The 24,594-nt window shown below is 44.0% G+C and overlaps 1 protein-coding gene across 1 annotated transcript; it reads left to right on the top strand.

Moving 5' to 3' along the window:
• Positions 1–22,732: 22,732 nt before the first annotated feature.
• LOC143135403 (uncharacterized) lies at positions 22,733–24,219 on the top strand. Its single transcript, XM_076296078.1, has 6 exons — positions 22,733–22,827; positions 22,914–22,961; positions 23,099–23,199; positions 23,412–23,477; positions 23,568–23,770; positions 24,015–24,219. Exons 1-6 carry the CDS (start codon positions 22,775–22,777, stop codon positions 24,183–24,185), a joined length of 642 nt encoding a protein of 213 aa, XP_076152193.1. The 5' UTR covers positions 22,733–22,774; the 3' UTR covers positions 24,186–24,219.
• The last annotated feature ends 375 nt before the right edge of the window (positions 24,220–24,594 follow it).

Genomic DNA, 24,594 nt, shown 5'->3' with positions numbered 1-24,594 from the left:
AAGGAGTTGATTGTGGACTACAGGAGACTGCAGGAAGAGCACACACCCATCTTTATTGGAGGCATAGCAGTAGAAAGAGTTAGCTGCTTCAGATTCCTTGGAATTAACATCAGTGAGGGTCTGAGCTGGTCACACCATATAGGTATGGTTACAAAGTCAGCAAGACAGCGACTCTTATTTCTTCGGCGGCTGAGGAAGTTTGGTATGGACAGTGTAATACTGACCAACTTCTACTGCTGTACCATTGGGAGCATCCTGACCGGCAACATTACAGCATGGTATGGTAACAGCACCGCTCATGATCGCAAAGCTCTGCAAAGGGTGGTCAGGTCAGCGCAACGCATCACAAGGACTGAGTTACCAACTATCCAGGACCTTCACAGCCAGCGCTGCAGGAGAAAGGCTAAGATAATCCTCTCTGACCCCAGTCATCCCAGCCACAGTGTCTTCACCCTTTGCAAGCACACTTAATTATCCCAGAAATATGACTTAAATAGAAGTTAGTTAGTTATTAACAATTAATTGATAAACTTTTAGAATACTTTGAGCACTGATGCAGTCAGCATAGGCCTCTTACATTGTTTGCAGGCCTACATTTAATTCCGTTTTCGATGGCAAACGCGAAACAGCGCCAAAACAACCACCAGTGGACAAAAAGAGTATTACATGTGTACTGTTAAAAATGCCCTGCCACACGTATTTCATTACTTTGTGGTAATGTCTGAAGTTCTACCATGGACTCTAAAATTTTTTGTGGAAAACATGCCTTGGTTACCTTGTTTCAAGCCATTCTAGTGTGGTATTGAAAGCCTGCATGAAGACTCGGCTTGATTTGCTCCAGTTCTCATTAATATTCAACGAGCTAAGCTGTTTGACTCTGATTGGCTAACAGCTTAGGTTTCATCCTTAACATGACGGCCGTTATCAACTAATTTTAGCTTCATGGCATGAACTTAGCTTGGCTAGCGAGTGCTAGCATTGTCCAAATGTGCATAAATAAAACCTGCTAGGCTAGCGAGTTCATTAAACCTGTATAACATAGCACTTCCTTGAGTTGACAATTACGTTTTACTTACAGCCACTGGTCGTAGACTGCGATGGTAGCCTTCTCCAGGCTTCAACAGCAACCTTTTTGCAAAGCCTGTGGCATTGTTCCAAAAAATAAACTAAAGCCATTTATCCGCAAGTCTGGGTTCTTGGGAAAAATGCATTGTTAAAGTTCGATTTGTGCATAGCGCACAAGTTCGTTGACATTCAGCCATTCTTGCATAGGCCTACGAAAACTGTCAGAGCTAAACGAATTTTGTGGGCATGGTCTCAACTGGGCGAGCTCATGAATAGTAATGAGCTCATCAATTCCACGTCAATCTGAAGAACTTTTGCAATTGGCCTAATTTCTCCGCTTATTTCTTTTCAGTGACTAGAGCTGACAGAGGAGTTAGCTGTTCATTTTCACATTCACGACATAGCACAAACACATATGGACCTAACATGTTTAAAAAAATACAAGTAAAAACGTTTTTTTGTGGCAGGGCACCTTTAAGACTCGCCATAGAGAATGAATGGGGGAAATTACGGAGGTTATATTTTGACGATGTCGTACTCCCGTGCGGGCCGGATGCTATATACCACGGACATGTTTTGGGGGGCCAGAGGTGGCGGGCCGTAGTTTGGGGACCACTGATAGAACATTATCGGAATATAGAATCAATATGAACATTTTCTGCAGAAACACAGATAGGAATGTAGCCCAGTCAGTAACAGGTCACTCTGTGACGCAGGAGACCGGGGTTTGATTCCTGCTCGCTGCATCAGTTTTGAAGGTGCATTTCTCACAGCTAAATCAAGCTAGATAGATAGATAGATACAGTAAATATATAGAGATAGAAGGTCGGGCTTGTGGAGCTATAGGCTACATGGTCCTCACTTTAGATTGGGGGGCTGCAAAATGTACTACAAATAGGTAAGAAAGGTCTTATAAGCATATTAGTTATTTACCTCTTTGTCTTATCCACCATTAACAAGCATTAAAGCCCCTGTGTAAGAAATTCTCCCATCTAGTGGTTAGGAGTTATATAGCAACCAACCTCTCAAGCGCTGCCTCGTTTACAACTACGGGAGCAGTTTCACATCAAAGCATAAACTTCTTTCTGAAAGCGTAACTCTCGCCAAAATGCACCCTAGGGTGTTTTTGTGAATGTACACGAGTCAAACTTTCGTTTAAAAGCATAATTACGTCTGAAGCGCCGCTTGTTCGTGTTGTCGTTTTTAGGTCAAATGGAGTTTTGAATGGGAACTATTTTTTGATACATGATCGCGTCAAAATCGCTATTTTTAAAACACTAAGAAGGCTCGACACAACATGAAACTTTGATCGAAGTAGTGTCTCTGTAAAAGAGGGTGCTGGGAGATGAACCCGACACAAGACTGACGTGTACTAGTGCTGATTTAATTAGGCAGCAATCGTCTCAGGTTGTCCGATAAGAACAGGAAGATGTCACTTTTCAAACTCTTGGTTTATTCACACATCAAACATGCCACTCATCTAGTAGATCTCTTGACATACTTGACATAAGACCGTGGTTTCTATAAACAGGATGAATAAGACATACCGAAGTATCAATAAGAGAAATAAACATATATGTGACAATAACATTATGCACATCACATACTAATGTATTCCTGAAATAAAGCTTAATTATTCTATGCAAGCAGGAAAGAGTCTGACACTTTACGATAAGAATATAACAACTGCTCAGCTGTAGCTTACAATCTGAATATATACATACATCTGAATATACCTATACATTTGAATATGTATAAATACCTTCTGTGCAGATACATATACATTATAAATGCTATTACAGTTACTAAATTGTGCAAATTGACATGGCAGAGGTAGACTGCAATAGGATACTGTCCCTTTAAACCTGCACTCATTACCGTGCCGCAGTAAGAACACGGAGACCGCCTCTTTAAAAGCAAGCAAAGCATGCGACCATGTCACAGATGCTCTAAGTGGGTAACCGAGTGACATCCTAGCTTGAGAGGTTTCTAAACTCCTTTTCCCCATTGGTAACTGAGGCAGTGCTTATTAATGCTATAAGCTGAGTAAACATTGTATATTGAACACGCTACCGTTCCTTCAAAGAAATAACAAATGTGTCGCCACACGCGACAACAATTACACATGAATAATAATAATTATTAATTACTAACGCTTAACATGTTACTGCAGATAAGTACACAAACATATTTGCAAAGACTTACAGTCTCATGGACGCACGGTAGCAATGATAACAGAGAAATAAATGTCCTTGTAATATCCACCGAACTCGACAGGAAAAGTTCCTCCTCCAGTCTGTGCAGTCGTAGATCCATCTGCCGCTGGTGCGAGGTAATTGACAGTTCTGATTGGTTAAGTCAGCACGTGAACAGTGTGCAGAATCCTTGGCCCACACATCATGGGCTGCGCAGCTGGGTACAACTAGTTGACAGCATTTTGAACAGCCGCCCCCAACTTTGCAAAGTAAAGTTGTCACTGAAATCAGTCAGGTGTGTCTTGAGGGAGTGCTGGGAGTCTGATGAGCCGGGCGACAGGCCGTGTGTAGGTCCGGTCCTTGACCTGGATCTGCGCCGTCCGTACCCTTCCATCGACTCCTGGGATGACCGCTGAGACCTTCCCCACAGGCCACAGGGCACGTGGTAGCTGTTGGTCGACAATCATGACGATACTGCCAACGGTGAGGTCATCTTTCTCCCGTTGCCACTTTGAGCGGGTCTGGAGTGTGGGCAGGTAATCTCTAATAAATTTGGCCCAAAACTGGTCGACGAGGGCCTGACAATGCCTCCATCTGCGACGGCTGAGTAGCTCAGTCTCTGAGTAGCTCAGTCTCTGAGTAGACGACTTGGGGAGTGGCTGGATCCCGCCGCCCCATCAGCAACATGTTGGGCGTGATGGGATCTGGATCTGAGACGTCAGACGAGGCGTATCCCAGTGGCTTCGAGTTGATGATGCCCTCCACCTCGATCAACACTGTCATCAGTACGTCCTCTGTGACTGTCTGAGACCCCAGAGTGGTATGGAGAGCAGATTTAATGGAGCGGATCTCCCGCTCCCAGGAACCGCCGAAGTACGGGGCATTTGGCGGATTGAACTTGAACTGGATTTGCTGACTGGCCAGATGGGCTTGAAGAGGCGGAGTGAGAGCATTAAAGGCCTCTTGAAGTTCTGAGCTGCCGCCTCGAAAGTTTGTGCCCTGATCAGGCAGCAATTCGTGTGGCTTGCCCCGTCGAGCGATGAAACGGCGTAGCGCCAACAGGAAGGCATCAGTGTCCATGCTGGCGAGGAGATCCAGATGGACGCCATGAGTCGTCAGGCACTTGAAGATGATACCCCATCGCTTCTCTGTGCATCGGCCGATCTTAATGAGGTATGGCCCGAAACAATCCACCCCGGTGGAATAGAAGGCTGGGTGGTGAAGACGCAAACTGGAAGGTGGCAAATCAGCCATTCTGGGGATCACTGGGGTGCCTCGCCATTTCTGGCAGTCAGGACAACTGTGCTGGTGCTTTCTGACAGCTGATCTCCCACGCAGTATCCAGAACCGCCTGCGTAGCTCAGCATACACTCTCTCAGGTCCTGGGTGCGCGAGCCGACTGTCAAAGTCCTGAATGATAAGTTTGGTGATGGCATGATGAGGGTCCAGCACGATTGGATGCAGGGTCTCGTCGTCCAAGGCCTCACATCTGCGGAGCCGCCCCCCCACTCGGATCAGTTGGACCTCTGTGTCGTACTCTGGAGACAAGGTAAGTAGTCTGCTGCCTGCAGAGACAGGCTTACCTGTTGCGAGCAGAGCGAAGTCCTGAGGAAAGCAGTCTCTCTGCACCTTTCTGATGAGCGCCATTTCTGTTTGCCTGTAGTCATCTGCTGTGGGCGCGGTGGATGTGGCCGCCCCGTGACAGGCTTTTACAGACCCTTCCAGCAGCTCCTTATAGCTACTAAAGCCTCCAGCGTCAGGCAGTGAAGGGTCAGGGGTCACAGAGAGGTGTCCACAGAATTGTGATTTCCGCAGCTCAGCAGGCTCATCAGATGATGAGGAGAAGTCTGGACAAGCTGGCCACTGCATTTCGTCCTGCCACAGGAATGTGGGTCCACGACTCCAGCGGTGTTCACTGAGGAGCTGTGACAGGGTCAGGCCTCTGGTGATGTCGTCGGCAGGGTTGTCTGCTGAACTCACATATCACCAGGGACTGCCCTCCGTCAGCTCTTGGATGTCAGCAACCCTCGTGCCAACAAACACCTTGTAACGGCAGGACTGAGACTGGAGCCAATTCAGGACAGTGGACGAATCGGTCCAGTATGTGATGCTGGTGATGGTTAGTGTCAGCTCCCTCTTCAAGACGGCAGCCAGCTGGGCACCGGTGTGGGCAGCACAGAGTTCCAATCTGGGGATGGACTGCTGCCGGACTGGAGCTACCCGGGATCTGGCTGCCAAAAAGGCCACTTGGATGTTGCTTGATTGGTCCACCGTCCGAAGATAGGCCACTGACCCATAGGCTCTCTCTGATGCATCGGAGAAGATGTGTATGGTCTGAGTGGATGCTGACACATCAGTTCCCCGCTGAACATAGCACCGTGGGAGAGAGATGGATGGAAGCTGATGGAGTTCACTCTCCCAAGTGTGCCATAACTGGAGAATGTCCTCTGGAAGTTGTGGGTCATCCCAGTCTCTTCTCTTACCCCAGAGGCGCTGCACGAGGATCTTAGCCCTGGTGGTGTAGGGAATGAGTAGTCCGAGGGGGTCATACTGCCTTGCCAGGACCCGATAGATGCTACGCATGGTGGGCTCAGGATGCTCTGAATGGCGGAGCCGATAGGTAAGGGTATCAGACATGCAATGCCATAACAGTCCCAATGTCCGCTCTTGTGGATCCATGTCATCGTGTGACAGCCAGAGCTCACAGCTCTCTGATCGGATGTCTGCAGGCATATGGCTGACAATGTCTGGCACATTGGTGGCCCACTGGCATAGCTCGAACCCACCAGAGAGGAGGAGAGGCTGCAGTTTGTTGACCAACTGCTTAGCTTCTGGGATGGAGGCGAAGCTCTGCAGTAGGTTGTCAACATAAAAGCAGCACTCGACTGAGTGTCGAGTGTCTTCCTCAGGGTTGCTGTGATCTAGGACGTGCTTCTGGTGGGCGAAGACAGCGCAGCATGGGCTGCACGTCGTTCCGAAAGGCAACACCTGCCATTCGTAGACGTCTGGTGCTCTGCTGCGATCCAGGTCCTGCCAGATAAAGCGCAGAAACGGCTTGACCTCAGGTAGGAGACGAACCTGATGGAACATCCCCTTTATGTCGCTGCTCACTGCGACGGGATGCTGTCTGAAGCGAAGAAGCACCCCTAAAAGAGATGATCCTAAGGTGGGTCCAGGGAGGAGCTGTTCATTCAAGTTGCCACCTTGATGCGTGAATGAACAGTTGAACACAATGCGGTCCTTTCCATTGTGATGGACCATGTGATGTGGTACGAACCACGACCTGTCACAAGACTGGGCTGCAGCAGGAGTGAGTCTTTCCACATAGCCGGCATCCAGTAACTTCTTAATCTCACGACTGTATGACTCTGCTCTGGCTGGATCTTGAGATAGCCGCTTCTCCGTCCCCCGCAGATGGCCTAGGACAGCCTCCATGTGTGCATTGAGTGATGGGCTCTCTTCCTTCCACAGCAGGGGGGTCGCGTAGCGATGGACACCATCTACCGCAACTCTGACTGTCTTCTCCTCCAGCATTCTAACAGCTGCAGTGTCCTGCTTTGACCGGGTGATGAGCTTCTCATTCCGGTAGGGAAAGACATCCATCTGCCAGAGCTTGGACACATGCTGGAGCAGTTCTGTTGATGGCAACAGGGTGCTGGTGAACAGACAGGCAGATGTGGATGAATGACGCATGACTACTTTGGCTGGGCCTTGAAGTGTCCAGCCGAGGCGTGTCTTCAGCGCTACTGGACCTCCTGGAGGGCCCAAGTGCACTGGCTCAACTGGAGTCAGCAGGTGGGGGTAATCCGAGCCAATGAGAAGCAGCGGCTGAGCTTGTGAAAATGAATGAAGAGGCAGACCTCTGAGGTGGCGATAGGTCTTTTGCAAAGCCTCAACGGGATGAGAATGTGCAGACAGGCCCAGTTCTGCTGAGGTGAATGCCCGCTGAATCCGAAACCTTGTCTGTGGTTGACTGACTGATGACACAGAGAAAGACACTGACCTCCCAGACACTGCTCTGATGTCTTGTCGGATGGTTCGAAGAGCAAGGTCCTCTCTCTGTCCCTGGAGGCCCAGCTGCTGTGCAGCGCTATGAAGGATGATAGTGCGCTCAGACCCATCGTCCAGAATGGCGTAGGTCTCCATCACTTTCCCCCGGTGATGGAGGTACACTTTCACCATCTTCAGTAGCACACAACCGCTCCTCCTGGCTGGATCCAGGTAGTAGTTCGCTGGTTGACGGGGTGTAAGATCAGCTACTTTCTCTTCTTTGGTGGGGCTGTTAACCTCATGCAAAACTTCAAGGTGCGTGCGCTTGCACTTCTGGCAGCGGGCCTTCAGATAACACTGTGCCGCCAGATGGTCTCGTCCACACCTCCAACACCTGGTTCCAGCTTTGATCCAATCCACTCTCTGTTCTGTGGTTAACTGCTTAAAAGCAGAGCACTGATTGAAGTAGTGCTGTACATCGTCACAGAATGGACAGTACTTCTTCGGCTTCTCTGCCTTCTGAGGTGAGGATGAATCTGGTTTGGATGGTTCTGGTTGCTTGACTGGTGGGTCAACCAGCAGGACAGTGGTGGAGTGTGTGGCTGGATTCTGCTTTGCCTTGGAATTCTTTCGATTGTCTGACTGGCTCTGCACTGATGATCTAGAACGACTGGTTGTTATCTCATCCTCCTGCACTCGGACTTCATACTCCAGCCATTCAGCGAAGTCCTGTAGTGTGGGGATGGGGACTCGAAGCGGGTTGACGAACCTCTTGAACTGGGCGCGGAGGTCATGTGGCAGCTTTGACAGCAGGCGTGTCACATGTGACCCGCACTCCAGCTCTGTCTTCCCCTCTCTCCCCAGCTGATCTAACATCCCCACTAGGGCTCTCACTTTCAAGGCGAACAGCCGGAAACCTCTGATGTCTCCAGTCTTGACTGGTGGTTCGGCTAAGACTTCATTAATTCGTTGGAGGGCTAGCTTGTGAGGCTGTCCGTACAGCTCAGTGAGTGAGGCCATGGTTCTGGTGTAAGGATACCTGCTATTGCTATAGGAGTCCGCGATGAGCAGAGCATCTTCTAGCTTGAGGTGGTCCACTAGGATCTGATATTTGAAGCGCTCGGTAGCGTCAGCAGGCAAGAGATTGTCCAACGCCAACTTCAGTCGAGCAAACTGGCGAGGGTCATCATCAGTGAAGAGGGGAATCTGTGGCTTTGGTCCACGGTAGGATGTCTCCTGCCGGGACGGAGATCGAGGTCTACTAGGCCGGTGCGGAGATGGTGCCTGGCTGTTAAGTCCTTGGCTCCATGTCCTGTGATCTGCCGGTGAGCGAAGTGGTGGTTGGGGCAGACGTGCAGATGGAGGACGAGGTGGGGTGTACGGCGACATATAGTCCGGAGTGCGCAATGGATGTGGGGGCGCAGGGGCAGCCTGGCCAGGTTCTGCCAGGAGATGGAGACTCCGCAGATGTTCCGTGAGCTCTGCTACTAGCAGTGGTTGCAAGTACGGAGGCGGTGGCATCTGCTGAGGTAGCTGCCGTGGCAGAGGTGGCTGTGCTGCTGCGCTGGGTGGCACGACATATGTCACTGGCGGTGGCAGTGGATATGGGTCACTGTCTGGCTGTGCCAGTGGCGGTGGAGAAGGGAATTCAGGTGCCAGAACTCCTGAAGACTGTACTGGTGTGGAGGCAAGGTGCGGAACAGGTAGCCGGGCAAAGGATACGTCACTGACGGCTGAGGGGTGCTGTGCTGGAGGTGGGGCGTCGACACTGGCAGATGCAGCTTGAGGCGCAGCGGATGGACGCTGTGAGAGGGCGTTGAGGAGATGCTGCATATCCCTCCGCAACTGCATTGTGTCATTCTGCATGTCTCTCCGAAGCTGAAGATTGTCTTCCTGCATCTCCCTCAAAGCGGTGAAGACTGCATCAGGGACAACGTTTGGAGATGTCTGACCAGTGGGGGAAGCTGGAGCAGCATCCCATTGCCTGCTGTATCCAACGTTGGAGTGGGCATGTGATGTGGAGGTCTGTGGTAGCTGTCGCAGTGGTAGATTCACCAGGAAGTCGTCCAGGTGGCGGGGCCGATGAATCTCCCGCCGAGGGCGGACACTACCATCAGAGGAAAACATCGTAGACTGAGGAAACTGCTGCATCCGGCTCGAAGGACCTTGTAAAAGATGGTGCTGGGAGATGAACCCAACACAAGACTGACGTGTACTAGTGCTGATTTAATTAGGCAGCAATCGTCTCAGGTTGTCCGATAAGAACAGGAAGATGTCACTTTTCAAACTCTTGGTTTATTCACACATCAAACATGCCACTCATCTAGTAGATCTCTTGACATACTTGACATAAGACCGTGGTTTCTATAAACAGGATGAATAAGACATACCGAAGTATCAATAAGAGAAATAAACATATATGTGACAATAACATTATGCACATCACATACTAATGTATTCCTGAAATAAAGCTTAATTATTCTATGCAAGCAGGAAAGAGTCTGACACTTTACGATAAGAATATAACAACTGCTCAGCTGTAGCTTACAATCTGAATATATACATACATCTGAATATACCTATACATGTGAATAATATAAATACCTTCTGTGCAGATACATATACATTATAAATGCTATTACAGTTACAGTTACTAAACTATTACAGTTACTAAATTGTGCTAATTGACATGGCAGAGGTAGACTGCAATAGGATACTGTCCCTTTAAACCTGCACTCATTACCGTGCCGCAGTAAGAACACGGAGACCGCCTCTTTAAAAGCAAGCAAAGCATGCGACCGTGTCACAGATGCTCTAAGTGGGTAACCAAGTGACATCCTAGCTTGAGAGGTTTCTAAACTCCTTTTCCCCATTGATAACTGAGGCAGTGCTTATTAATGCTATAAGCTGAGTAAACATTGTATATTGAACACGCTACCGTTCCTTCAAAGAAATAACAAATGTGTCGCCACACGCGACAACAATTACACATGAATAATAATAATTATTAATTACTAACGCTTCACATGTTACTGCAGATAAGTACACAAACATATTTGCAAAGACTTACAGTCTCATGGACGCACGGTAGCAATGATAACAGAGAAATAAATGTCCTCGTAATATCCACCGAACTCGACAGGAAAAGTTCCTCCTCCAGTCTGTGCAGTCGTAGATCCATCTGCCGCTGGTGCGAGGTAATTGACAGTTCTGATTGGTTCGCGAGCTGAGCACTGTCTGGCCACTAAGTCAGCACGTGAACAGTGTGCAGAATCCTTGGCCCACGCATCATGGGCTGCGCAGCTGGGTACAACTAGTTGACAGCATTTTGAACAGTCTCTACACATGAACTCGAGCATTGAAAACATTGTTCGTGTACACAGTGTTCACTAAAAGAAAGGGTTTTCTGCTCGCTGCCATCATGCCAGTCAAGGAGTGAGTTGTCCAAAACCTTTCTTTTTAGTAAACTATGGGTGTGTTCGAAACGGGTAAAGTTGCTGCCTTTTAAGTGTAGCCCTCCCACCGATAATCTGGCTCATAATTCTACTTTGTCTAGGGGTTGTGGAACTACAATGGTGGGATGCACATCAAAATGTAACTTATATTAAACAACAATACACTCTTAATCGTTTTACTAAGGGACCGTTCGTTATTTATAAATGGGGTCACCGGAGGAAAATAGGGGAGGGTCATGTCTTTTTATTCTTTGTTGAGGGGAGGGTCACCTAACTTTTTTTTGTCTAGGAGGGGGGGTCACCCATCTTTTGTATTAATGAAAACAGCAAAATACGGAAAATGTCAACATCCGTCCCCATTAACGTTGGAAGGGTTGGAGCAACAAAGTAGCCTACTTTATTCACGCCTAACAGCCTATATCCATTTGGTCAACTTTATCCAGCCCTAAAAAAGCTAACTTTGGTTTGCTTGTAGTTTACCGTGTAGCCTAGCCTAACTTTAAACAGTGTGCATGCTTATAAAGCATACTTGTGCTTCATTCATCCACACATCCAGCTCCTAACGTTTTGACAAGCATTTTCTACCAATTGACCTTGTTCCTGCCCATCTCTATAGCTTTGCTGTCTCCATCCTTTCTGTTTTTGTTGTTTGCAAAAAAATATATAGTAGCCTAGGCCCTATTTATTGGTAACCAGCAACAAGTGCAATTTGTTCATCGCTGTCATTCTTCCCAGATAGCAAGCAGAGGTTGGCCCAACGTTGGTAATGGTTGGCAATGGTTGGCAGCGTCAAGAGTTGGAATTCCAACGTTGGGCCAACATTGAACCAACGTCAGCTGCCCAACCAATAATATCAAATTGCAATTGGTTGGGCAGCTGACGTTGGGTCAGTGTTGGCCCAACGTTGGAATTACAACCACAAATGGCAGCGTCAAGAGTTGGAATTCCAACGTTGGGCCAACACTGACCCAACGTCAGCTGCCCAACCAATAATATCAAATTGCAATTGGTTGGGCAGGTGACGTTGGGTCAGTGTTGGCCCAACGTTGGAATTACACCTGTGTTTTTTTTAAACTTCAACTGCTTACGGGCCCTGGTCAATCCTGTTTTTTTTCTCTCATTTTGTTTCATTTATGGTGCGCCGTCATCTTTTTTACCCATTTTGTGCTTTGTTGTTCAATAGTATAAAATGTTGTATTTTACATACAGAATGTGCTTGGACATTGCTTGGAATCTGGATTTATTCTGGCGTAACAACTTGCATATTAGTAACATTCTAAATCAATTGTATGCACCATATTGCTATGTCGCATAGTAATATTATACACCATTTGAAACATTGGACTCTTGGGAATCCATACATGACAACCTTTTTCATGTACAATCTGAATAGTGCTGTACATTGTCAGATTAATTTTACTATGACATATATATATATTTAGAAAAATGCCCTCCTCTGCCTTTGGTGCTTTCCTAACTTCTAGCTTCCATGTATATCCTTAGCAATAAGTAGATGCAGCATATTGGGTCTTGAAATATTCACAGAAATCCATAGAAATTAAATATTCATGTTGTTTTATCCAATAGTAGTTGTGCAGATGTATAGGCAATCTTATACACAACCATACAAAAATAGACTTTTGTGTAATTATTCCACTCATTCTATACCAGAACCTCTGACATATACAATCCAAATAGTCTACAAGAAACCTCAGTGTTACCTTTCACTAGAGACCAGGATTATGCTTCTACAGCAAGAGGTTGCCACACAGCAAGGCTTTTATTGTCAGTATGCATTTTGGGTAGCAAATAATGGTCTAAAAGTACTAATTTTCCATTCTGTATTGATCTACTTTTGCACACAGCTTCACAAGACCTGTTGCTAGGGCTCAGTTGTGTTTTTTAAGTCCCATCAAGTGACCTAGAGGGCTGAAATGTGGTCACTTCAGAGATGCTTGTAATCCAGCAAGAAAAAACAATATTCTAGCCTCTTTCTAAAGAGGTCTAGCATTTGATGGTAGGCCAAAAGAGCTGGGACACAGTGCAATGTCGGGGGGAAAAGCCTAGAAATGGCCCAACCCAGAAAGAAGTTAACCCAGGAAGTGATGTTAGACAGTGACAACCGATCAAGATGAGCAAGTCATTAAGTTGATTTCCACTTACATTGTGTATCATTTTAAACATGAGTATTTAAAAGCAAGGCACATTGAGACTGAAATGGACTGCAACCAGAAGAGTTATATCCCAAATTTGTCTGTTGAGGGTAGAGAACCCCAGGGATTGTGTGTGCATTGAAATTTTTCTTAAGATTTTCACAAGTTTTGCCAGGATTGGCCCCAGTTATAAATTAAAATGTGTTTAATGCAATAAATATAAACTGTAGAGATGCAACCTGGTCATTAAAATGATTACAAATGGGATTTTTCCCCAGTTTTTTTTTTCTTTCTTTTTCTCCCCCCGCCCCTTTGGCGGCCCTCAGTTCAATGTTGGGTTCCTGAATTGGCCCTCACCAATCAAAACTTTGAGAACCCCTGACTTAGAACCTCCTTTTCAATACAACGGTCTATAACTTGTTTACATTATAATTGAAATGGTTGGGTGATCGTCAGTATGCACACTATTTAGTACCAAAATCACTATCTGAAATTGCAATGTAGATGCATTTTGGCTGGCTGTCCTTATTGAAAAAATCAGACAAGATACAGTATGTAATAGTGGCCACTTTATTCAGTGATACAAAGGTACATGCACAGTAGCAAGATGAAACAAACAGAATGACTAACTTTGTGTGAATGGGTCTCCTGCTACTACATCATAATAAGTAGCTAAAAGAAGACAGTCCATAAAGTGCAGTGCAGTACATCATATGGCGATAAAAAAAAAATATTCAAAGGTCTGGAAGTGAGACCCTGGAAAGATACTGGACGAAGGCTCTCCTAAGAAAAAATGGCTAAACATCGAGGACATCTCCACCTACAGTTCATCACAGATCAGGTATGTATCTTGCATCTCTAACAACAGATTGTAGACTACATTTAGGCTATGGCAGATAGAGAGAGAAAGATAGCGCGAGAGAGAACATTTTGTACGTAACAATAACAATAGCCACGCGATTATTATAAATAAAAAATACCGTTAATGTCAACTGCCAGAGTGCCCAGACGTGATTTGTTCTGACTGCCATTTAAGCGAGTTAAAAATACATTTGATCCACATTCAGCCAAGGTAAGAACCACCTCGGTAATTAACCTCATCAATGTAAGACGTAGCCTATCGACTAACGTTAAAGTTATCAAGCGCCTTCTACGCTAGCGCGATTTGGCTAACGTTACGGCGCTAATGTTAGTTTGCTAGTTAGCTATATCGGTTAGCTAACGTTATAGTAGAGCGGCTACAAGGCCAATTTGGCAAGAATCGTGCAAATTATGATACAAGCATGAAACTTGGTAGGTATGTGCTTATGACCAATACAATCAAATCTACCTGATTGGCCACTTGAAATAGTGGCCATTTTTTTCAAGATGGCCGCCAAAAAAGACTCCAGAAATTGATTTATTGCATAGAATTGACCTAGCAAATTATGATACAAGCATGAAATTCGACATGTATGTGCTTAAGACCAATAAATTCAAATCTACCTGACTGGCCACTTGAAATGGCGGCCATTTTCCAAGATGGCCGCCAAAACAGACCCCAGAAATTGATTTATTGCATAGAATTGACCTAGCAAATTATGATACAAGCACGAAACTCAACATGTATGTGCTCAAGAGCAATACAATGAAATCTACCTGATTGGCCACTTGAAATGGTGGCCATTTTCCAAGATGGCTGCCAAAAAAGACCCTAGAAATTGATTTATTGCACAGAATAGTCAAAGCAAATTATGATGGACGCATGAAATTTGGCATGGATGTGATCAAGACCAATACAATCAAATCCACTTGATTTGCTACTTGAAATGCTGGCCATTTTCCAAGATGGCGTCCAAAAAGACCCGAGAAATTTGCAAAGTTCAAATGTGCAAATTGCAAATGTGGTGTAAATAATTGTTCACTCTCCTTAAATATGTTTCCATAGATGATGAAGTGATACAGATATTAAAAATGTTCCACAATGACAAATAAGCCACTTATGACACACAAATAGCATGGTGATAACATGCTAATAATGCCAGTTCTTAATGTCAATGGAGGGTGTTGCGTGATGCCACCCCCCCAAACAAATAAAATGGTTATGACATGCTAATAATATAATGACACTAATATGCTAATAACGGCAATTCATGGTTTTCTCGATGTTGCTGTTAAACAAAAGATGCGTGTACACCAGAAACAACCTCAGCTACAAAGTAGCCAAGGTCGTTGAAGAACCTTTGTCATGAATTCGCTTTTTTCGCTCTGGATGTTTGATTTAGCTAATCACATAACGGCTCTGGCTTGTCAGCCTGGGACATTCGAAGATAAGAGCATTCCAATTGTTTTTTGCCGAACCGCTCATTACCATCATATTAGCTGACTTTTAATTGCTAAATCGCTTAATCGCTCTGGGGGTCGTTTCCAGAAAGCATCGTTTGCTAACTTGCGTCGCAACCTCGGTAGTACGCTCCATCGTTCTTGGATTTGGTGTTTCTAGAAAGGGTAGTTCGAACTCTCAATCGCAAACAAGGACGCAAAGTTTGGTCGTTTGAACTACTGCCCCTAGGCAGTCGCACTTGTGTCGTTCCTTGGTAGTTCCTGTTGGTGTCCGGAGCGCCTAACCAAAAATCACAACCGCCTAACCAAAATTTGCGAAGTGGATGTTTATCTCGTGACTCAATGATTGATCTATCCTGTAGCTTAATTTTGATTAAGACACTGCTCCTCTACTGGGCTCATTCTTGCTATTTATGTTAATTAAAGTATTGCCTTGATTTTAGTATTATAATCTTCACAGTCCCTAACAGCAGCAGTGTTAAATGGTGTAGTGGCTAAATCAGATGACTTATTATCCCAACGTTGTAGGTTCGATTTTCTTATGATGTGAGATTGTCCTCTTGCTTCTCGCTACCTGCAGATGAACTAGTGTGACACGTAGATTCAATTGTTTTTGACTGATGTATTGTACCTATGGTCTCTCGATGTAGAGTAACTATATACATAAATATGTATGGTCAAAACCTATTGTTGTGTCTCGTAGGCCTACTTTTACTCAGAGATGAAAAGAAGAGATAGGATGCGAACTCCGGCCGAGCGCGCAGTGCACCAACGCGCTGCCGTTAAGCCACGAGACAGTTAATAACCTATGGGATACCCAGGTATTTGTCCAGGCTATATATTTTTTCCAACACAGATATATAACACAAATAATGACTCATATTGGTCTGCTTAAGTTAACTGTTTTCTATGCTTGCAATAGGTTTAGGTTTTGGCTGATGGCAATGACAATACCAGCATTAATCACTCGGTTTAGATTAGAAACATGTCGACATAGGCCGTGACAGAACATTTCTAGGGGGTGGGGTATTACACGTTGCCACTGTTTCCACCAATGATATGTATCGCTGCATCATCAACAACGTTGTTGGAACTATGGTGTTCGAACGTCGGAGGTAGCGAATTGCGACACAGGTACGATGCTTTCTGGAAACAGGTGTAACAGTGTCGTTGTTTGGTCGCAAGTTGCGTCGTACCATGGTGGTTGAGCAACGTCGTTGCTAACTTTTCTAGAAATGACCCCCAGGTCGTCCAGATTGGTTCGCTCCAGGCGAATTCACTTTGGTCGCTTTATTCGCCGACCCTCCATAGACAAATAATGACTTCCGTCTTTCCGGTCGCATAGGTCGCTTTTGGTTTTACATGCAAATAACAGCGGTAACAGTTATTAACGACAAATAAGCCCCTTATAACACACTGATAACATGGTGATAACATGCTAATAATGACAATTCTTGATGTCAATGGAGGGTGGTGCGTGATGCGATACCATTGTGGTAATAATATGCTAATAACGGTAATTTATGATTTTCTCGATATGGGCGTTTAAAAACACTAATAACGTGCTAATGGTACTAACGGTAATAATATGGTAATAATGTGCCGCTCACTATAATTTCTGCTCTCTGCGACTGTCCTTACAATTACCCCAGAGTTAGAGAACAAGGCGACCAGAGTGAATCAATCAGCAGTGATCCAATGTCGCTGTAAGTGACTAAAATTAATTCCGAATAACCTCAGTGGCTGGTTTAATTCAGATAGTTTTGGTCTAAATATTGTAAGGATATGGATAGTGATACAGTGCATATACTCAAATGTAAAACGGCATATACAGTGTAATTTGTGGTAGGAGAGTAGGCTACAAAGTAGGGCAGTAAGAACAGACAGGAATATTATATATGAGGCATACTAGCATATAAGTGTTCTGTGTAACCACTCTGAAGGCCTGACTGACCGCAACGTCAAAAAAAAAAGGTTTGGTTTGACTAACTGTAGCAACATTGCCCTTTTCCATCCTCAAGGTGAGGGTGGGTAAAGAAATATAACATCTTACTTGTGACATGGTCAGAATAATCAGCAATTGATATTGATATACTGCCACACCACTCATCAAAGGCATTTTCTTCTTCTCCACCTGCTGTATGTGTTTGCACAGCTTTGTTAAAACAGGCTTACATTGTTGAAAAACAAATAGCATTTTTATACACGTGCGTCTTTCTGTTAAAATACCTACACTAAATTCTGAATCACATTTTGCCAATCAGCCCAAAACGAATTGAAATTTAAATAACTGTTCCATGCATGGATTCAAAAGGTGATCAAAAGATCATACCTCAATCTGATTTTTTAGATTAACAATGGACAACGACTGACTGGTCAAAGTGCTGTCTGTGTCAGCACTTTGCTGGCCATCTTTAAAAATGGCTGCCATATTACATTTTCAAGTTGCAAATGAGGTGGATTTCATTATATTGCTCTTTAGCACAAACACACAAAATTACATACTTGTATCATCATTTTCTTGCTCACTTCTGGGCTAAATTCAGTCTTTTGGCGGCCATATTGTAAAATGGCTTCCATTTCAAGTGGCGAGTCAGGTAGATTTGATTGTATTGTTTTTTTAACACATTCATGCCAAAATTCATGCTTGTATAATAACTTGCTTGATCAATTCTGTGCAACAAATCCATTTCTATGGTATTTTTTGGCGGCCATCTTGGAAAATGGCCGTCATTTAAACTGGAAAATCAGTTAGAATGTATTGTGTTGGTCTTAAGCACATACCTGCCAAATTTCATGCTTGTATCATAATATCTTTGGTGAATTCTGAGCAATAAATCAATTTCTAGGGTCTTTTTTGGCGGCCATCTTGGAAAATGGCCGCCATTTCAAGTGGCCAATCAGGTAGATTTGATTGTATTGGTCTTGAGCACATACCTGCCGAATTTCACGCTTGTATCATAATTTGCACAATTTTTCCTGTAGCCGCTCTACTATTACGGCGCTAGTTCGCCTGGCTGATTCTTCTAGCTGTCAACAACATTATTATTAGCCATGGCCGACAGCAAAAACATTTTATCTAAAAGGTCGTTGCGACGACACGTTAAGAAAAACACAGACAGCGCAATGGCAAGGCTACATACTTGCACCACCGACCTCGAAGTAACTACCACTGTAACAGAGTTGCCACCTTCTAGCTCTTGTACTGCGCATATCCCGTGTTTTGACACTGAGAGCGAGTGTGACGAAGAAGGGGACTGGTTTATGGCCTCTGACTCAGAGGATATGAGCGCCATCTCTGGTCAGGAAGACGTTGGCATGACTAATGATTATAATAGCTCCGATGAGCAAGAGGGAGACAGTGACACTAACTCAATTGATGACAGCAACTTGCGTGATGACATAAAAGTATGGGCAATTGCAACCAACACACCTATTAGTCACCTCTCAAGTCTTCTCTCTGTGCTTCGGAAGCACTTGCCTAATGTAAACCTTCCAAAGGATGGCCGCACTCTCCTCTCAACTCCAACTTCCACAGAGGTGCAGTCAAAAGCTGGGGGCTCCATGCACTATTTTGGGGTAGCAAATGGGGTCAGGGCAAGAATAGATGATAACGCCATACTAAAGAGCACTCACACACTTCATCTCCAAATTAATATTGACGGCTTGCCTCTTTTCAAGAGCAGCAATCAACAATTTTGGCCTATATTAAGACTAATTGAAGAAGACCCTTGCCGAATTCCATTCGTAATATCTCTGTACTGTGGATATTCCAAGCCATCAGATGCAAATGAGTATCTCTCTGAATTTGTCACAGAGATGGGAAAGCTTGCATCTGGCTTAGAGTACCAGTCCAATTTCTATAGGATCGAAATTTCAGCATTTGTGTGTGATGCACCGGCAAGAGCCTTTGTTAAAAACATAAAAGCCCACAACTCCTACTACGGATGTGAGCGATGTGTTCAAGAGGGTGCTTGGTTAAACCACCGCCTCAACTACCCAGATACCAATTCTGTCCTGAGGACAGATGAGCACTTTAGAGCACAAACACAAACTGACCATCACAAAGAGGGTGAGAGTGCTCTGCTCCAAATTGATATAGGCATGGTCTCTCAATTTGTTTTGGACTTTATGCACCTTGTCTGCCTGGGAGTGGTGCGAAAGCTAATATGGCTATGGATGAAAGGCCCACTCCCAACAAGAATAGGAAACCAGTCGATAACGGTCATATCAGATAGGCTGATAAGACTGGGGAAAAATCTCCCTAAAGAGTTTGGCAGAAAGGGAAGGTCATTGAGGGAGGTTGATCGGTGGAAAGCCACCGAGTTCAGAACATTCTTGCTGTACACTGGCCCCATTGCTTTAAAGAAAACACTGCCTAAGCTAATGTATGACCACTTCCTCCTGCTGCATGTTGCTATTTCTATATTATGTTCACCCCGTCTGCATAAGCATTACTGCGATTATGCTGAGAACGTCCTGATGGTTTTTGTGCAGAATTTCCCAGTCATTTATGGTGATTTTGTTGTTTACAATGTCCATAATTTGATTCACCTGGCAAGTGATGTTAGAAAATTTGGCCCATTGCCCCAAATTTCTGCCTTTCCCTTTGAAAATTTCTTACACAAATTGAAAAGACAAATTAGGAAGCCAAACCAATCACTGCAACAGGTTGTCAGACGACTAACTGAACAATCGAACATCAGCAGAGTCCGTCTGCCATCAGGTTCCCTTCCATCCCGTCTCACTGCCTCACTGTCTCACTACACCTGTGACAGATTCAACCTCTCTGTTCAAGAGGGTAACAACATAATATTGTGTGCCAGTACCATTTTCAAAATTGAGAAGATACAAACAACTCTTGGTGTTACCTCGTTTGTGGTGCGACAATATGTACAACAGCAGCCCTTCTTCAACTACCCAGTGAACTCTCTTCAAATGGGAACAGCTGTTGTAGAAGAGATGTGTACAGAAACATCAATAATAACAGAAAAAGATATTGACTGCAAGATGGTGGCAATACCATATAAAACCAGACTTGTCATATACCCTCTTAATCACTTATAAAATCATGTCCCTAATTCAATTAAATTTAATCTGGCCCTAATTCAATCATTCAATCAATCAATCTTTTAATTCTAAATGTACAATGACATTTAACCCTTTTATTTAGATGTTTGCAGTCGTTTTATTCAGTGAATCTAATGAGGTGGAGGTGATACCATCATGTTGGCTGAGTGTGGATGAAAAGGTGGCCTACTGGCCACCATACAAAAGAACTGAAAAGGCGAAGGCGGCCGTGTTAACTGTGGAGGAGCCAGATGAGACTTGGGGGGAATATTTGGTGAAGGTCATCAAAAAATATGGTGAGACAACAGCATACAGTGCCATATACTCAGGTTTTAACAGACATGGGCTGTTGTAAAAGGTTGTCGATGAATGCAACCAATAACAAGAAAATGTATTAATGTGTCTGTCTGTAAGTATATACTATATGTTTATATAGTATAGTATATGTTTAATGTAATGTTGGAACCTATACCAAAGAGCTGTACTGAAAACAAATTCCACCAGCCTGGCTGTGTGGTCATTAAATCAAATCAATCAATCAATCAATCTATAACGACACAGGGGGAAAGTATTGAGCAAGCTAAGAAAAAGTAGTGTTCCAGGGCTACTGAAGGCAAGGAATAGAAATCTTGCTCCTGAGCTCTGTGCATTGCTGGTCAATGGTGAGTGATGTTCCTCTCACAGGGGATAATGGTACCACTGGTGCTTAAAGGAAGTGCATCCTGTGTAGTTCCACTGACCACATAGACCTGAGACAATAATGTGAGTAAAAAACAACATAAAAAGTCTATTTCACACAGTTTTTTTAGTGGCAGTCTGCACCACCCTACGCACACCATCTATACCTTATTCCTCCATCCCCTCATGGTCATTGGGCATTGTGATCACAAGCTCATCAGCAGTCAGCTACCTCTTCCTCTTCAGGCTTGCAAGAAGGTCTGTGTAGATCTTGTCATCCTCCATCTGAAACAACAGAAAAATCATACAAATGTAATACCTTTATTAAAATAAAAAATAAAACCACAAAACTACAGATGTGTGCGTGTATGCACATACATACACAAAAAGAGGTAGCCTAAAAACGATTGAAGCATTCTGAGTAACTCAAAATATTTGTAAGTATGAAAAGTCATTTTACTACACATGGGTTAAGCTAGGCTACCCTATTTTTTGTCAGCATCAGCCCTTTTCCTAAAATTGGTGTCTGTGTATGTTCCCGTAGCAACTCACACGCACATTAAGCACTGTTAACGTTATGCTACAATTTGAACAGTTGAACCGTTACAGTTTGAACAGTTACAATCAATGGTGTTGAAGTGGTAGTGTAGCCCATAGCCTTAACGAGGCAGAAATGAAGAGGGATTGCAACAATGTTTACAGAGATACATTATAACGTTGGCTGCAAAAAATATGCAGAGTAGCCTACTAGATTGACTGACACACACACGCACGCACGCATGCACTCACATTATCGAAATCAAACGCCGGATGCTTTAATATAAAAAGTAAAACATAGCCTATCAATCAACTTTTGTAATGTCAGAGAACGTAACACGAGGCCCCCATGGATAATGCTAAGCTATTCAGCTTTGGTATGCTGACAATTGGCAATACAAGCAAATTTGTACTATGAAACAAACTTCCAGGTTAAACTAACTTTTTAAATGAACTTTCAAATGAAAATAACGAACATCGAAGGCAAACGAGAATATTGCAAGCAACTCAGAGTAGGCCTAGGCTAATGAAGCTATAAAGTTAAACATGACGGTCCACTAACCTGCAGTATGTTGACGCCGATGAGAAATCGTACTTTCAAATAACGTGATTTTAGGACTACAAATTAAAATAAACCATAACTATAACCGATGTAAAAACATATATTAATTGCCTCAGTTTATCCAGCTGTATTGTTTTCAGTCATAGTAAACGCCAACGAAGTGCGGCGGCGTCAGGCTGGCCACGTCAAATGTAGGCTATTCTGTAATTGTAACTGACTGACTTTATTGTTGCATGACTCATCTTCAAGTATCCAAAACATTTCGCGCGATAAACCCCTTAACCAATCACATCAAATAGAAGTTTATGTTGTCAACATTACGGGGAAGATTTCAGAAATAAAATCAGTGATTGGACAGCTGAGATATTAGACGATTGGTCATCATTACAATTGTAACGAAATTAGAATGGTAGGGCACGTAAGGGTTAATCTGATTCTTTACCTTCAGTAGCCTTGGGACACTGCTTTTTCTTAACACGTTCAATATTTCCCACCTTGTGTTTTTACAAATGACTCAATTTATGGATATAATTCAAAACATGTTTTATTATGTGGACTGCTTGGGTTCATACCGACATCTAGTAAAAAATCCATGTATAGCTTCATTGGAAGTAGCCTACATGTAGGCCTACTGTATGTGATTTTGCAATAAATTTCCCACCTTTGCCTTCAACAAGGTAACTTACTTTTATGCTTCTCTTAAATGCAGGTACTTACGAAGCAGCCAGGCAACATCTGCCAAAAGCTATGAGGAAAAATTCCCTTACATCGGAGGACGAGGGAGCCAAACGAGTGCGAATGTAAGAATTGTGCAGCATACATTATGTACACTGACAAAAAAGAAATCAAGTCCAACATAGTTTATAATTCTGTTGTTCTATTGCAGGCCTTCTACAAAACTGAAGGAGTTGTCTCCATACCTGTCCAAAAAGAGGTGTTCAAAAGCGTTCTTTCTTTAATATCACACTAGATAACAGAGATAATCAGGCTAGAAAACAGCCTCTCCAACAACTCCAACATTGCAGTAGTTTATGCCTTTTTATGTTTTTGTTTTTTTTTGTCCCAATGCAGGCCCTCTGCAAAAAACCGTGCAGAACCCCGTCCACAATCACAGCCCCAGCTCCAGCCACCTCCTGTTTTCCCCCGCCATATGCCTCAGAATGAAGACACAGGTACAAAACAGTTGCAATTTCACTAAGACAAAACTAAATCTATGATGTGTTACTGAGTGAACAATGGAAGTCTGTCCTTTGGTCTGATGAAACAAAACCGCCATTCAGGCGGTGTGTATTAACATTACATGTTATTGCCATTGAACCACTCAGCAAGACAATGACCCAAGTATGTCCACTGTCCAATAAAGCATTTCTCTTCTTATCCACAGTACTTGTCCACGTCCAGCCATCAACATCGGCTACACCACCAAGGGCCCTTACCCCTGTGCAATCTGGTACACAAACATCTTGATTTCAGCAAGAATACTAAGAATCTGTATGCTAAGCATGAAGACAATAACTTGAGAATTGTTTCCGTCCTACAGACCGGGATCACATCATACTACGGGCACTGGAGGAGCTGAAGGTGCAGGTTCGACAGAACACCCTGCTTTTACAGGCTCTTACTAGCAGACAACCGGTCCAGAACACCAGCCAGTTGTCTGAAGAGTACAAATTCCCAATGACCTGTGATGAGGACCTCACAAGAGTTGAGGAGTTATTGGATAAACCACAAAAGAAAGCCCTGGTATGGTCACAATTTGTTAATAATTATCAATAATTATTCACTATAATCAAAAATATTAGCCCCCTGGGCCCTGATTCAAAAGACCAAATGACCAACAATGTTAATTTTCTGTAAATCACATTAAGTTGTTTCGTTGTCTACTGCATTTCGTTGTCTCTGTACTAGTACTCTGCACAATGACAATAAAGTTGAATCTAATCTAATCTTTCTAAAACACTAGTATCCATTCTGTTCTCATCTGTAGACTGCATACCCCGCAACACTGGGAGGTTGCAACACCGGGGATGTGGTAAGGCCAATGCTGCGCCACATCCTGCATGACGAATTCGCACAGCAATTCAACTGGCTGGGGCGAGGGGGGAGAAAGAAGGCTTTTTCAGCCTTTAAGATCACTGCTGTGATACGAGGTGTGTAACCAAATCACTCTATTGCTGACATAAGCATCTTGTGAGTGTGCATCTAATGAGTTTTGTACTGCTGTACTGCATTGCCAAGAGTTAAAAAAAACCTCTTACCTGTTCAGGTGCATCAGCGGTTCAGAAAATAACCGCCAGTGAGTGTGAGGCAGTCATAAAAAACTGGCTAAAGTACAGTGGTGACAGGAGTGGAGGGAGAAAGAGGAGAGCTGGGAGACAGCAGGGAGGTATGCACAGCCAAAGCTTCATGATCCTTCAGCTTTTAAGAAATGAAGACACAATGAGTCATGACATGCAGGTGTTGCAGTACATTACTTAATTACTGATAATGCATTACTCCTGCACTGGTTATTTGAATAAAAAACTAAACAATTTGACACTGCAATAATACATTATACAAAAACAATT

This window comes from Alosa pseudoharengus, unplaced genomic scaffold, assembly GCF_046254945.1.
Source record: "Alosa pseudoharengus isolate Yale_2024_CS ecotype anadromous, Long Island Sound unplaced genomic scaffold, YU_APseudo_1.1 YU_APseudo_1.1_scf_2, whole genome shotgun sequence".
In the NCBI taxonomy this organism is placed as follows: Eukaryota; Metazoa; Chordata; class Actinopteri; order Clupeiformes; family Clupeidae; genus Alosa; species Alosa pseudoharengus.
The sequence above is the reverse complement of the archived record's forward strand: the minus strand, read 5'-3'. Positions and strand labels throughout refer to the sequence as shown.

Coding starts and splice junctions, on each gene's coding strand:
- LOC143135403 (XM_076296078.1), top strand. CDS start 22,775: ATGAGGAAAAATTCCCTTACATCGGAGGACGAGGGAGCCAAACGAGTG. Junction 22,962..23,098: donor CCATACCTGTCCAAAAAGAG/GTGTTCAAAAGC, acceptor GTCCCAATGCAG/GCCCTCTGCAAAAAACCGTG. Junction 23,771..24,014: donor AACCACAAAAGAAAGCCCTG/GTATGGTCACAA, acceptor TCTCATCTGTAG/ACTGCATACCCCGCAACACT.